General features: G+C 33.2%; 1 protein-coding gene across 2 annotated transcripts in view; it reads left to right on the forward strand.

Annotated features, from left to right (window-relative positions):
- The first annotated feature begins 4,653 nt into the window (after positions 1–4,653).
- Positions 4,654–14,066, forward strand: part of LOC121371790 (inner centromere protein A-like) — a 43,109-nt gene continuing 33,696 nt past the window's right edge. For both annotated transcript variants that reach the window (XM_041497937.1, XM_041497938.1), the window contains exons 1-3: positions 4,654–4,711; positions 12,556–12,719; positions 13,005–13,106. In XM_041497937.1, the coding sequence (XP_041353871.1) occupies positions 12,577–12,719; positions 13,005–13,106 (245 nt within the window). In that variant the 5' untranslated portion in view covers positions 4,654–4,711; positions 12,556–12,576. The remainder of the gene's footprint in view (positions 4,712–12,555; positions 12,720–13,004; positions 13,107–14,066) is intronic.

Genomic DNA, 14,066 nt, shown 5'->3' on the forward strand with positions numbered 1-14,066 from the left:
ACTGTAGGCTCACTGTTCTAATATATATAAAGCTTAACCAGTCATCCTAGAGGACCTAGGTAAACTGTAGGTTATTGTCTTTATTGTGATAGGTACCAGTATTAATTCTGTATTACAAGGTTACTGAATGAGTAGATAAGGGTTAATTAAAAATTAACCAGTTAGGAATAGAGTTGTAATTCCTTTATTAATTAAGTTCCCCTGGAAGCGTTTCTCAATTATCACACGTGTGGGTGTTGTGTCACGGTGAAATGATTAGAATATTGTATAAACTAGACACCTAGTGATTAACTAATTAAGTGATCAGTTCTGGGTTGTTACTATTTGTTGTTGTTAATTAACTACTGCGGCAGTACATTTGTCAGCGTAGATTAATACAGATTCCAAAGTGTATTGTGTTTTTGTTGTGTTTTCTAGTGAACTAAACGTGCTATATTACACATACTTTATATAAGATCTTATCTCTGATCATACCTAGAGACGAGCCACGCGGGTATAACTGCCCGTTACAGAGAGATCTAATAAATATACAGTTAGGAGAGATATTTGGATAATCGTGTTTCATTCAGTTACGGGTATTATAGGATCCCCGTGACACTCAGTTAAGACAAATAACATCTAAAATAAAAACCTTTTTTGTTTTTAGATTAATGTTCATTTGTTTTCCTTGAAATAACTATACATGTGGGGTGGGGATGTCGGTATATGCTATTTCGAATTGTTTTAAATATAGATATTCGACTGAATGAATGTGTGACACATCGTGGCGGTATCTTTTATTACTGATTAAAAAAAAAACGTCAACAATTTCACTTCTGACCCCAATCGTCCTTCAAGATCTTTGTTGGTCATAAACCCTACTGAACTAACGGTGGTAATGTTTGCCCAATTAATTCACTATTATCATATAACCATTCCCCACAGCTAATATACCTTACAATTTTGGCATTTGTAAATATATATATATATAGATAGATAGATAGATAGATAGATAGATAGATAGATAGATAGATAGATATATAATGTATGTAGGCAGGTAGGTATATATATATATATATATATATATATATATATATATATATATATATAGAGAGAGAGAGAGAGAGAGAGAGAGAGAGAGAGAGAGAGAGAGAGAGAGATATATATATATATATATATATATATATATATATATATATATATATATATATATATATATATATATATATATATATATATATATATATATATATATATATATATATATAGCTTACATCCGTGCAGGTTGCAACCAATTGGTAGTTTTTACAGGACAGTTTGCGTAATACACAACGGCATATCAAAATGAAATCACGAGTCATATGCCGGTGGTCCATCGTCGGCAATTGACCACATCTTAGTTCCTAATTCCATTAATTATATATGCTACTGTAGATAATGAATGTTCTCTCTCATTGTTAGACCATAAACCAGTTATATGTTCAATATCAGCCAGTACGTTACCATGCAGTCAATCCAACCAAAAAGGAAAACCATCGTGGGAAAAGGCCAAGAGACTAAACATTATAAGTGGCTATACTTTCGCCGTCTCTCATATGTTATGGCCATTAAATATTCCAAAACAGAACGCTACCAAAGCTGAAATTATTATTTTTTATGAAACAATTATTAATATTTTAAAAAGTGCAGCTTTAGAAACCATACCTACTGTCAAATTTAATAAACACACCAAGCCCTACTGGACTAAGACAGTTAAAGAATGCCATGCTGAAATGTCTTTTCGTAGGAGGCTGTGGCTAGCTGAAGGCAGACCTCGTGGGATGCAGTTCTCCACCTTTCAGATGTACAAGCAAGCAAAAGACATATTTCGATCAAATCTAAACACGGCGTACTTGAGCCACGAGACAGAAGCATATGCTACCTTAGATGAGGAGTGTAATCTCAATTATAAGTCGCTTTGGGCTAAACTGAGGAACAAAAAGAAAAGTAGTTTTATCATGTCTCTCAATATTGCCGACAAAACAATTACTCACCCCGAAGATATTTGCAATGCCATGGCAGATCACTTTAGCAATGTATTTAGTGATACGACAGAAAACCATTTTGATGACAACTTCAAATCGTACTTAGAAGAAAAGGTATCCAATTTTAAACGGCACGCATTAACCTCAGATGAAGAATTCTGTATATCTGCCTCTCTAGTTAAGAAAATATGCTCTAACCTGCCAAACAATAAAGCCTGTGGTTCCGACGGAATACTCTATGAACACATCAAACACGGAGGCTCTTATCTCTTCTTTTGCCTGGCACGACTTTTCTCACTTATTATTAACAACAATTGTATTCCTGATGAATGGCACCTTGGTGTCCTTGTCTGCATATTCAAGGGGCATAACAAGTCCCGATTAAACTGTGACTCTTATAGGGGTATTACACTTCTTTCTGTGATCTTCAAGATATTCGAAAGTGTTCTGGACTCCTTAATGCCGCAGTTAAAAGCAACTAGAGTGTATCCCAATAATCATCAATGCGGATTCCAACGCGGTCTTTCAAGTCTGGACACGTCGTTCGTGCTTCAAGAAACCATTAATCACTACAGAGAGCGCAGTGACTGTACTAGTGTTGCATTTTTGGATAGCTCGAAAGCTTTTGACACTTTGTGGCATACAGGCTTAATGTTTAAATGGTCAGAAATTGGACTCTCTCCTAAAATCTGGATAATATTGGACAGTATATACAGTAACGCCAAATCCTCTGTCCTGGTAAACAATATTTATTCAAGAAAATTCAGACAATCTAGGGGACTGTGTCCGGGTAGCATGCTTGCTCCAAAATTGTATGTGCTATATATAAATGATTTACTAAACAAATTAAGTAAGTCAAAGAAAGGATCAATGATTATGGATGTTCATATAACGTGTCCAACACAAACAGAAGATATTGCCCTCGTTTCTCCTTCCCCTCGTAACATGCAAGACATGCTTCTGATGTATGAACAGTATAGTTCCAAATGGCGATTTACATTCTCATCTCAGAAAAGTCAAGTCATCAACTTTGCCAAAGAACCTGATCCAGTGTTTTTTCTTTATAATAAACAACTTCCAAATACAACTTCTATTAAAAATGTTGGTATAACAGTCCAAAAACACTTTGATCACTGGGAAAGGACAATGGAATCATGTAAAACAATAAAATCTACAAGCATGGCCCTCCTGCAATCCGGCTGTCATCCATCTGGTCTCAGCCCAATCACAAGTGTAAAACTCGTAAAGGTACTATGTCTGGGAACATCTCTATATGGATGCGAATTATGGAACGATATTTCAAGGAATGAATTGTTAGCATTAGAACGTGCATTTAGGTTCTCTATTAAGTATATTCAGGGTTTGCCCAAACGAACTCGAACAGACATCTGCCTGGGATTGATTGGTATCACTTCTATTGAAGCAATAATAGACATGCACAAGTTATATTTTCTGGGTCACCTCCTACGGACCCCAACTTGGACCTTGGTACATAAAGTTATAACCAGTAGGCTGCTATGTTTTAAAAACAAATGTGTTACAACTCCTGTAGGTTTTATAACAGATATACACAAGATTATGTGTAAATACAAACTTTTAAATCATCTAATTGATTTCTATAATACGTCAATATTTCCATCGAAACATATATGGAAACGACTAGTTAAGAAAAGCGTGTTTGATTTTGAAGAATTAAAATGGCAAACACAAATCTCGTCTTCGCCAGACATCAGCCATTTTCTGCAACTTCATCCCAATTTAAATATCCACAAAGCATGGCAAATTTCTCGTGTGAAGCCATTGTTAAAAGAACACGCACATCATGTAATTAATGTATGCGCTTCGTGGCGACCTATGTCATGTGAAGGAGTGTGTCCCCTCTGTCACTTAATCTATTCTGATTTGCTGATACATGTTATATGTCATTGTCAATTTATATCTGAAATTAGAGACGAATTCTGGATATCTCTTCTGGACATCGGACCAGTAGAACTCAGTGTCGTTCTTCACAATCTTCCCGATTCTGTTTTTATTACTAAGATATTATCTTGTGAACCTCCAATTAATGTTGATGACTCGATAGAAAGTACTTACTGTGAAACCGTTATCTATTACATTCATCTACTAAGCAAACAATACTTTGAAGCTACCATAGCAAGTGATATTGTATTACCCCATAAACTTTATGTGCTCGTATTTGAATCACTGTGTACTCATGGTTCGATGCATGCTCTACTTATCCACATTTATCATAGTTTTATTTATTAACTTATTGTATTCTTGTATGTTTGTATGTATGTAATGAAATGTATTTATATGTTACAACTCTCTGTTTAGAGGAATAAAGACTATACATATATATATATATATATATATATATAAATATAAACTAGGATGTCTGTTCAGGACAACGGTTAATAATTTGTTATTAGCGCATAGTGAACAAAACAGTTTAGTTTTGCTAAAACGCATAATTGGTGGAAGCGTGCGAACCCAGCACCGACTGCTCAACCGAGGCAGGTGCTTTGAATTCTCTGGTGCTACAATACGTATTATTATTATATTTTAACGCATTTAAAAACCAGTCGATAAAACAATGCAAGCGGAATACAAATATAAAACATGGTCTTATAGATAAAAGCATTTGATTGGTTGATTCACGACTGGCGCAGAATTCGTTTGAAAAATCTTGGGGAAATATACGAAAGGTATGTGCGAATAAAACATTATATTATGTTTGTATAAAGATGCGCACACAGTTTTATAGAATATTACATAGCATCGCGGATACGTCTGACTTAAAATAAGATATACTAAACATCAGTAACCTGTTTTTAACAATTTCTTTGAACGATGTCCGATGTCGGCAGCAGAAAGTTGCAAAGCTGGTCATCGTAGACAATGGTTTTATATATAGTACTTGGTAGTTCTGCATGATATACCTCAACTGTATGGTCATGATTTATCCCTAGAACACCAGATCCTATATAGCCGAAGTTAATTTTCCATTGTGAACAGGCTTCTGAAAAATTGTGAGAACGATTGTTTCGTTCGCGCGTGACACCCGCAAATCAATTTATTTGAAAACTGTTTTTTATTGTGTGTGCAATAAAATTTGAGACATCATTTATATGGTCTTAATGTATTATGACAAAAGGAATTGGGTTACTTGATTTAATTTTAAAAAAAATTGCGTAAACCAAAAAAGTTTTTTGATTGTAAATATGCCAAAAATCGGGTTTTTGGCATATTTTGGATGACCCGTTCTACCCATATCCCTTTATATCAATGGTTCTAAAGATTAACCCTAACTAGCGCATCAAGATTTACATAAAATGCAAGCGTTGAAAGAGGACTTGTATGGGTAGAACTCATGCCAAATAAATATTTACTTAACAAGTTAATAGTCCAACTGCTGCTGAATCCACATATTATACTGAAGCCATATTTCCTATATTGATTTTGTTAAGATCTCCTAGGACAAAACATGTACTTTTTCACTGTCTGCCATTTTGCTTTTTTTGTGGAATACTCTTGAAGAGGTGTGGAAGCCTCCTAAATATGTGACGTAATTAATCTGACAGGTATAATATCCGCCCGGTCCCCTCCATTATTATTTTTAGTTAGTGTTAGGGGAGGGGGGGACCGGGCGGATATTTTTCCGCACCATTCTTATGTGAAACCAGAATAAAAACTAAAAGAGAGTGCTACTATTTAAACTTGTAAATATAGGAGAAGCCATGTGTTTAGGGAAGTGACGTCACGTATCAGCATGCGCGCGCATCTGGTAGGCAGAAGTCTATCATAATGGCCATTAGTAACAAAGCGAAGTAGCGTAGCGTGAAAAGCAAAGAATGGCCAACACGTGCTTAAATTACCGCTTGTAGCACGGGAACGCTATTCTACATAGCTCCTGTATGGAGGAGATACATGTACTCTTTCCACCCATAAAATTTGACGATTGACCGAGTTCAAAACTATAGCAAACTTCCTTTTTTTTTTCATTTTTTTTTTTCACCTGAATAAATATTTTTAGTCCATGTATTTTTAAAGCGTCTGGTCCATATTTCAAGTAAAGCATTACAAACGAGCGCGCGCACACACAAATAAAAATAATAAAATAAAACGAGTAGGCCTATATTTTTTATTTAAAACTGTTTAAAAGAAATAATTGGCCTACACTTTGTTAAAGGAAATTATTTCTTTAAACAATTTTAAATAACCCATATATATATATATATATATATATATATATATATATATATATATATATATATATATATATATATATATATATATATATATATATATATATATATATATATATATATGTATATATATATATGTATATATGTATATATACATATGCATATATACATATACATATATATATATATATATATATATATATATATATATATGTATGTATATATATATGTATATATACATATGTATATATACATATGTATATATACATATGTATATATACATATACATATATATGTACATATAGATACACACACACACACACATATACACATATATATATATATATATATATATATATATATATGAACATTTGTTACAAATGAACAACCAGTAGACAATATATAGACAGTAGTTATATATATATATAACACATCAGACTTGTCTACTGGTTCATTTGTAAGGCTTTTCATCAACAATAAATTTAAGCAAGTATCTTATTAGAAAACTTTACAAAAACTTTAAAACTATTAATTTTATCAAGTCCTTTTTTATTCCTTAAACTTGCTGATATCGGATACATATTAACACATTGTATTAAAATGGAGGAACCTAAATTTAGTTTCCATACATGTTCCATGACCACACATACATTGCTCCCTCTAGCTACAGCGTCCCTTTTTAAATATTAGTACAGAACTTAGCCTTTTAAACCGGATACATCTCAAATTTACTTGGTCCCTCACCTTTGTGGTTCCATCTTCAGAACATTTTGTAGCATTATTTTTTATATATATATATATATACATAAAAATTGCCATTAATATTTTAATCGCCTAATCCCCTGCAGGCCAGGACATAGTTTAATACGCAGTCGATCTAGGATTGATTCCTGTTGGTGGTCCTATAGGGCTGTTTCTCATTCCAGCCAGTGCTCTACAACTGGTGTAACAAAGGCTACACTATTTATTATCCTGTCTGTGGGCTGATGCATATAAAAGGTCCCTTATTGTTAATTGGAAAGAGTAATCCATTGTGTGACAGCAGCAGGTTTCCTCCCTAATATTATCTGTGTGATCCCTAAACATGTCCGACTCTATATATCCGTAATTAAAATGACTTGAGTGCATTGTTAAATAAAAGATTCCTTCCTTTCAAATCTAAAACAGTGTCAGTTACCTTTGACAAGAGGCACAGTTTCAAAGGCTATCACTTTCAACCTGATTAATAAACCAGTTAAAACAACAAATTACTGTAAATGGTAACAATACAATGTTTTAATGTAAGACACACATTAACACAATGCAAATATCATTTGATCATTGGTTTATAATGATAATAGAAAAAGAAAATAATAAATATGTGTTGTCTATTGTTTCTCGATATAATTTTATTGATTTTGTAAAGTTTGTTTTTATTAGAAAATAGAGATCCTGGTAAAAAAAGATTAAATCCAAGTGTTTTCAATGTCATCATCACATATTGAATAGCCCCAATAATATTGCACATGGTAGTTTGGAAAGTCAGTGAAAAAGGTTCTGGTATCCTTCTTATGCACAGAAACATGAGATACTGTAGAAAAGAATCGCTGAATCTAATACCAGTGTTCTCCTTAGCATCCCTTAATTCACCCTAAAACTTAAATGCCCTTAATTCATCGTGAAAGGCCCATTTTTCATCCAAGAGTTGCCGGTTCTCTTTTTGTCCATAAACAGGAATCACTGATACCTAGAAAAAAATAAGAAAATTGGTAAATTTCTATGATATATAAGTATGAAAATTTTATATTGTGTATATTGAATATTATTGAAATATTTGAATACACATAAATGTATTTGTGAAGACATATTGACATCTGTCACTGATGACAATAATATTTATAAATACAATCAGCTCCCCTTTTCTTTCTTTATTTGCTGCAAACAAATTCAGATAACTTATATAATAAATGCATGTAACATAATTTATGTTTTTAATAAAATATGGTGGCTATCACCAACTTGTGGATCAATATCCAGTTTTATTATTAGTATTTATTTATTTTAATCCCAAACAAATGATTTAATACATCTGATATCCCACCCTGAAATGTTTATACCTTTTATTTTATTATTAAAAAATCAACTTACACATTACAAATACACCTGTGGATCACTTCTTCAATACAAAAAAGTAAAACATTATAATTAACATATAATATAATTAATAAATGGAAATATTTCAGAACCATTTTCATATGAAACAATATATATATGCTTGATTGCACGCACGCATGCACACACACACACACACACAGCTCCCTGTTATTTAATTAAAAATATAAATACTCCAGCCACCTACATATTTTATGGTATAATACAATATAAAATATATTCAGATTTTTGTTTTACCCACTATAATGGATCTGTCAATACAAACAAAAAGTTACATAAAACGTTGTTTGTCGATTGACTGGGTAGGCCTACTGTTCACAGAGTATCTTTGTTTCCATGTCAGTTTGGTGGGGGCTTTTATTATTATTTTTGTTTATTTTATTATCTTTTCAATTTTCATTTCAATAAATACTGACGTGTATTAGTATTACGAATGAATAACATACAACAAACCTTGTATAAAATGACGATCTCCGTTGTGGGATGGGCAAAGTTGATTGTTGTCAGCTTTAACTGTTCAACGTTTCGCTTCCACTGTATTTGATGAAACTAATTTCATAATCCTTACTACAGTGACTTGTGCATCTAACAACAACGTATGAAATTACCATGACAAAATACCATTCATCAAAACTAGTCTACACTGATTTAATTGATGGAAAAACATTCGATTGTTCATTACTACTAATGCCAGTATTGTCAACTGGTTTCTTGCCTACCAGCGCTCACGCGGTACCACGTGATCAAAACATGTGACGTCACCGTGGCTTCTCCTATTATAGTTATAATAAAAATCGGTTTTCACCTTTTATGAGACTACGCATGCACATGATTGTTACTTCACTGACAGAAATAAATTTTTTAAGTTTTCATGCTCGGTGTTATCCAGAGGAAGGACTTTCCTTTGGTGCTGTGCCAAAGTGAGATTTTAATTTTTTTAATTTTTTAATTACACTTTGTGTCTGCTGGGATTCAAACTCCCATGATTTCTGCTTGTGCGTTCCATGCACTACACTACAGATAATTAATCAACTGAACTGAGCAATTTTGTAGATCTATGGGTATCCGTGCATTTTGACAGTGTTGAGCAGGGGTGCAGACAGTACACGCCCGCTCTCCAAATGTGATTAAAAATTCTGACGTATGAATTAAAAAATGCAACTACCAGTCCTACGAGTGGTCTATCTGACTGTATTATAATTTTATTTTTTTATTGTTTATTTTTTTATATTTGCATTGAATCAGTCATGCAAGGATTACAAACTATTCAAACACGTTTTAGAATGATGTCGAAACACACAATAATACACTTGCCGCATTGCCAATAAATGACTTAAGAGTTCCGAACTGAGCAAGCACAACATTCCCAAAACAGGTTATAGCAAAAATGGAACCACGCAAAAGGAAAATGGAACCAAACTGGACAAAATGGAACTTAGAGTTGATTGAAATGGCACCCCACAATCTATATACCTACAAGATATTATTTTTTGCCATTACATTGAAGTGCAGTTATAGCCAAATTAGTTCTGTTTTCGCCAACAAAACTGATTCCGTTTTGATAGAGGTTCCGATTTAGCCTAATTCCCAGGAAACAGAACCCATCAAAGGTTAGTAGTTTCTAAAAAATAATGATTTGTTTACATTGAAAGTATGTTGCCGGTGTGTTTTGAATAGATTCTTCTATTAAATACTTGCCGGATGTCACTTGAATTTTGTAAATCTGTATGAAAGAAATCTGAATAGCATAGTCTTGATCAGAATATTTCAACATTAATTGATTTGTCAAGTTACAGCCATAGCTTCTTAACAAAAATACAACATCCACATAGCATGGAGTCAAGAGCAGGGTTGAAAATTAGCAGTCAAATGGTCACCTGTGGTGACCATCGATTTTAGTGTCTGGCGAGTATGGTACTAGTTAAAAAAGAAATACACTAATACTGAATCGAATGTGACAAAACACACTGCGTTTATGTGGGCACAAACTACAGATCTGGCAGCAGAAGACAGAACATGTTCTATATTTTGACAGTGCCAACATGATGAATAAAGATAAAATTTGTATAAAAACAGTAATTTATTAAAGCCGCACACCCTAGTTCCATCCAGCGAAAATAAATTATAATTTGGTTAATCTACAAACCAGTAACACACTTAGATCACGTTTTTATCAAATGGAGTGAAAAAGCAGGTTTTATATCGATAAATACCATGGGAATCCCCATGTCCCAATTGCTTGAAATAATTTTGAAATTTAGTATTCTGATGTCACCGGTAGATGTCGCTCGAAGCACAACAATGCCTACATCACGACAAAGTTCACAGAGTGCGCACAGACTTGGGGTGCGTTCTTTTCACCTCTCCTGGACATGTTCCAACTGTTCTGTCCTGGTTCTCTCCAGATATCATAAGACTTAGCAAAATTATTGGTTTTAAGGGTTTGTAACGTTTTGTGTTGAGACACTTACTTGTCTGAACTTTATTGTTACTGAAAATGTTCATGAACTGTGAAGAAAAATCTCACAATTGAACAACAACAAATCGGATGTTGATTGCGCGAACCGTGCACGAGAAAACAAACCGAATCAAAATGATAACGGTCACGTGGTATACCAACATCTGTGACGTTTACACAGGAAGATTCCCTCTAAAAATAGATTGGACCTCGCTTGCTTAACGTTTTTTTCTCTACAGCACGTCTTGTGAAAAAATGCATTTCGTGGTTTTACAAACATCAGGATTAACAAAAAGCACTTCAGGTGAATGGAAATGTGTATTCTAAATAATAAAATGTAAGTAAAGTGCAATTTTATTTGTGAAAAATGGGGTTTAATAGCGAAAAACAACGCCGTAATGGTTAACAAATAGCCGTAACTAGGGTGTATCCCTTTAAGTTTTAAACCCATACCATGTCAAATAACATTTTATTGGGGTAAAAGTGCAGTGTAAATTAAAACAAAAATTTCTTTACAAATTACCATCAAACTGCATAGGTTAACTCTTTTTTTTTGTGATACAAATTTTAAGGCAATTGTTGGAACATCCAAGGTAATCTGAATGACACAGCCGTAATACATGATCAGGGCCATATCTGCACAAAGCAGAGTCAAATGAGCATTTGGCAAAACAGTGGATGAGTCCATGGATCTCTATCTAGGATTCTAACAGCCACTCCCAAGGAAATAATTTGCTGGGAATTTCACCCCTCTTGCATCATCACAAAGTTTATTCCATCCCTCTTGTATTGCCACAAAAAGGACTGCCACTCCCAGACTAGTTCACCAACTTTTGCACAGTTCTACATTTAGCCTGTTTCTTCTGCATTATCTTGTACTCTGTATTGAAAATGAGATTTAATATATGTTTAATTTAATGGTACTATGTAAAGAAACATGTTTATTTATACTGGATTTCTTTCTTCTTTTTTTAAGTCAGTATGAGTTTAAAACTTAATAACAAATTTTTATTTTATTCATTATAAAGTTAAACATCAATTCATCGTTTTTCTTTAACACAAGCGGTTATTATTCAACAAAAAACCACTCTAGTTTTAATTTGAGCTTTGCAGTTTAAATTCCAATGCGATAATTGAAGGGCTAGCTGAATTTGAGATGGGCCAGTAAGATTTTCCTTCAACAGGCCCTGCTGGTGACCGTGGTTTTCAAATTAATTTTTAACCTTGCAAGAGGCTTGTACTTGTTATTTTTTATAGTTATAAAATTAATTAAAACAACTTTTTTGTATTCTTGCATTTGTTTTATTAATATTTTATCAGAAACAGCAAACAAAGTTATGATTATAGTCCGTATCATTCTATAAAAATTATTTGTTTTTGAAAATAATTTTAATTTGGTTTCACGTAAGAAGAAAAGTAAAAGTATTTTGGAAACAACACCAAAAAAAACCCAAATATTTTTTTGTGCAATTTATAAATCAGTCGGCTTAGAAATAAATAACTTGTAGTAAATTTCATAGTATGAAAAAAGGTGTTACCTGTTGGATGGACTATAAGTATGAGTTTAAAACTCCTGCCAAAAATGTGCCATTATATATCTAAATACATCTGAAAATATAGGTATAATACTATAAATGTGGTCAAGTATATATTTTGCATTTGTCAGATCACTGTTAATTTTGAAAAAGCAAATTGTAACATTGTTTTTATGTGTATATATTTTTATTCCTTTAAGGTTGACTGCATGTGACACAAAATGACAGCCAAGATTACCCATCATGCAGGGCTTCCTTATGTGCAGATTATAGAAGAGGAGTTACAGTTGTCTCTATCTACCATTGAGGATTGCTTTGAGTGGCTAAATCAGTCACTGGAGGCTTGCAGAAAATCTTTTGCAAGGTATATAGTTATCACAGCCCTCAAAATTCAGATCATTTTGATACAGCAATTAAGTTCAAATAATAACAAAATAAATACCTTGTTATCACAGCTGTTGCAGATTGATTTTTCTATTGAATATTGTTGTGAATTTTGAGGGCTGTATAAATTTATGTTAACATTTGGTAAACTCACCACAGAGATTTGAGAAAAGTGACTTGGAGTTACCTAGAGTTTATTGTACTTACGTTTACCTATTTGTATTGTGTGTATAAATTAATAATATAATTATCTAATGTCTTGCAGACCTGATATTGAATTACTTCCACAAACACCTCATGCAAAGAGATGTAGACGAAAAAGGGTTTTGACTAACAGAGACAGTGAAAAACTTGGGACAGGATCAAGGTATTTTGACTTGGTTCTATGTGTATTTAACTGCAACCATTATAAACATTACATATATTAATATAGCAAAGTCTTTTCCCAAATTATTACAAAAGAAAATTAGATACTGTGATTTACAGGTTATCATAGAAAACAGACAATTCTCTTTTTCTTTCTTTTTTTGAAATAAATCTATAGATCCAATACATGAATGTAATATCAATTAGTAAATCATAGATGGACATGAAATTTAGTGAACTACAACATTTCGCACCTTTTTTTTTTCAAATTCCGTTTACATTTCACACCCAACCCCACTTTATTCAGATTCCTGTATCGTCCATAGAGTATTTTCATATTTTGTTGGTGTCGTACTGTCGAACTATATCGTTTCATTCTTCGGTTGGTAGAGGGCATGTTGTATCCTGGTACTTGGGGCAGACAAAAGGTCGAATGATTTTATACAGGTGGTGTTGTTTCTGTTGAGACAAGTGTTTTCGCTGCTCCATTTAAGCGGGGCATACGGCCCGCTATTGCATTTTACCGCCCTGTTTTCGTGTTGTGCAGTCCCATTTTCGTGTTGTGCCGTCCCCTTTATTTTTTCTCCACCCTCTTTATTTTCCCACATCCTAATATATTTTACAGCACCCAGCTCTGCCATTTCAAATGGCACACTTTTTTCACACACTGAAGAAAAAAAATTGATCAATCTGCACACTGGGCATCAAAGAAAACAAGCTGCGGTGTGTACGAAAGTGCAACTCAGCAAAAACTTCAGTAGCTAACGATATTTACCGTAACATAATTTAAATCTATTTTAACAGTGTCTGTGGTGTCCCATACCAGTATTCATTTATATATTTGATACAAACAATTAAAGTTATATTTTATTTGAGCAATAAAACCACTTTATTTTTATCGTTTTGGCAATCTCCGACTGAGAACAGCATATCAACTTTTACTTCCACGTCAAACTTTGAG

The sequence above is a fragment of the Gigantopelta aegis genome, chromosome 4 (assembly GCF_016097555.1).
Source record: "Gigantopelta aegis isolate Gae_Host chromosome 4, Gae_host_genome, whole genome shotgun sequence".
Classification (NCBI taxonomy): Eukaryota; Metazoa; Mollusca; class Gastropoda; order Neomphalida; family Peltospiridae; genus Gigantopelta; species Gigantopelta aegis.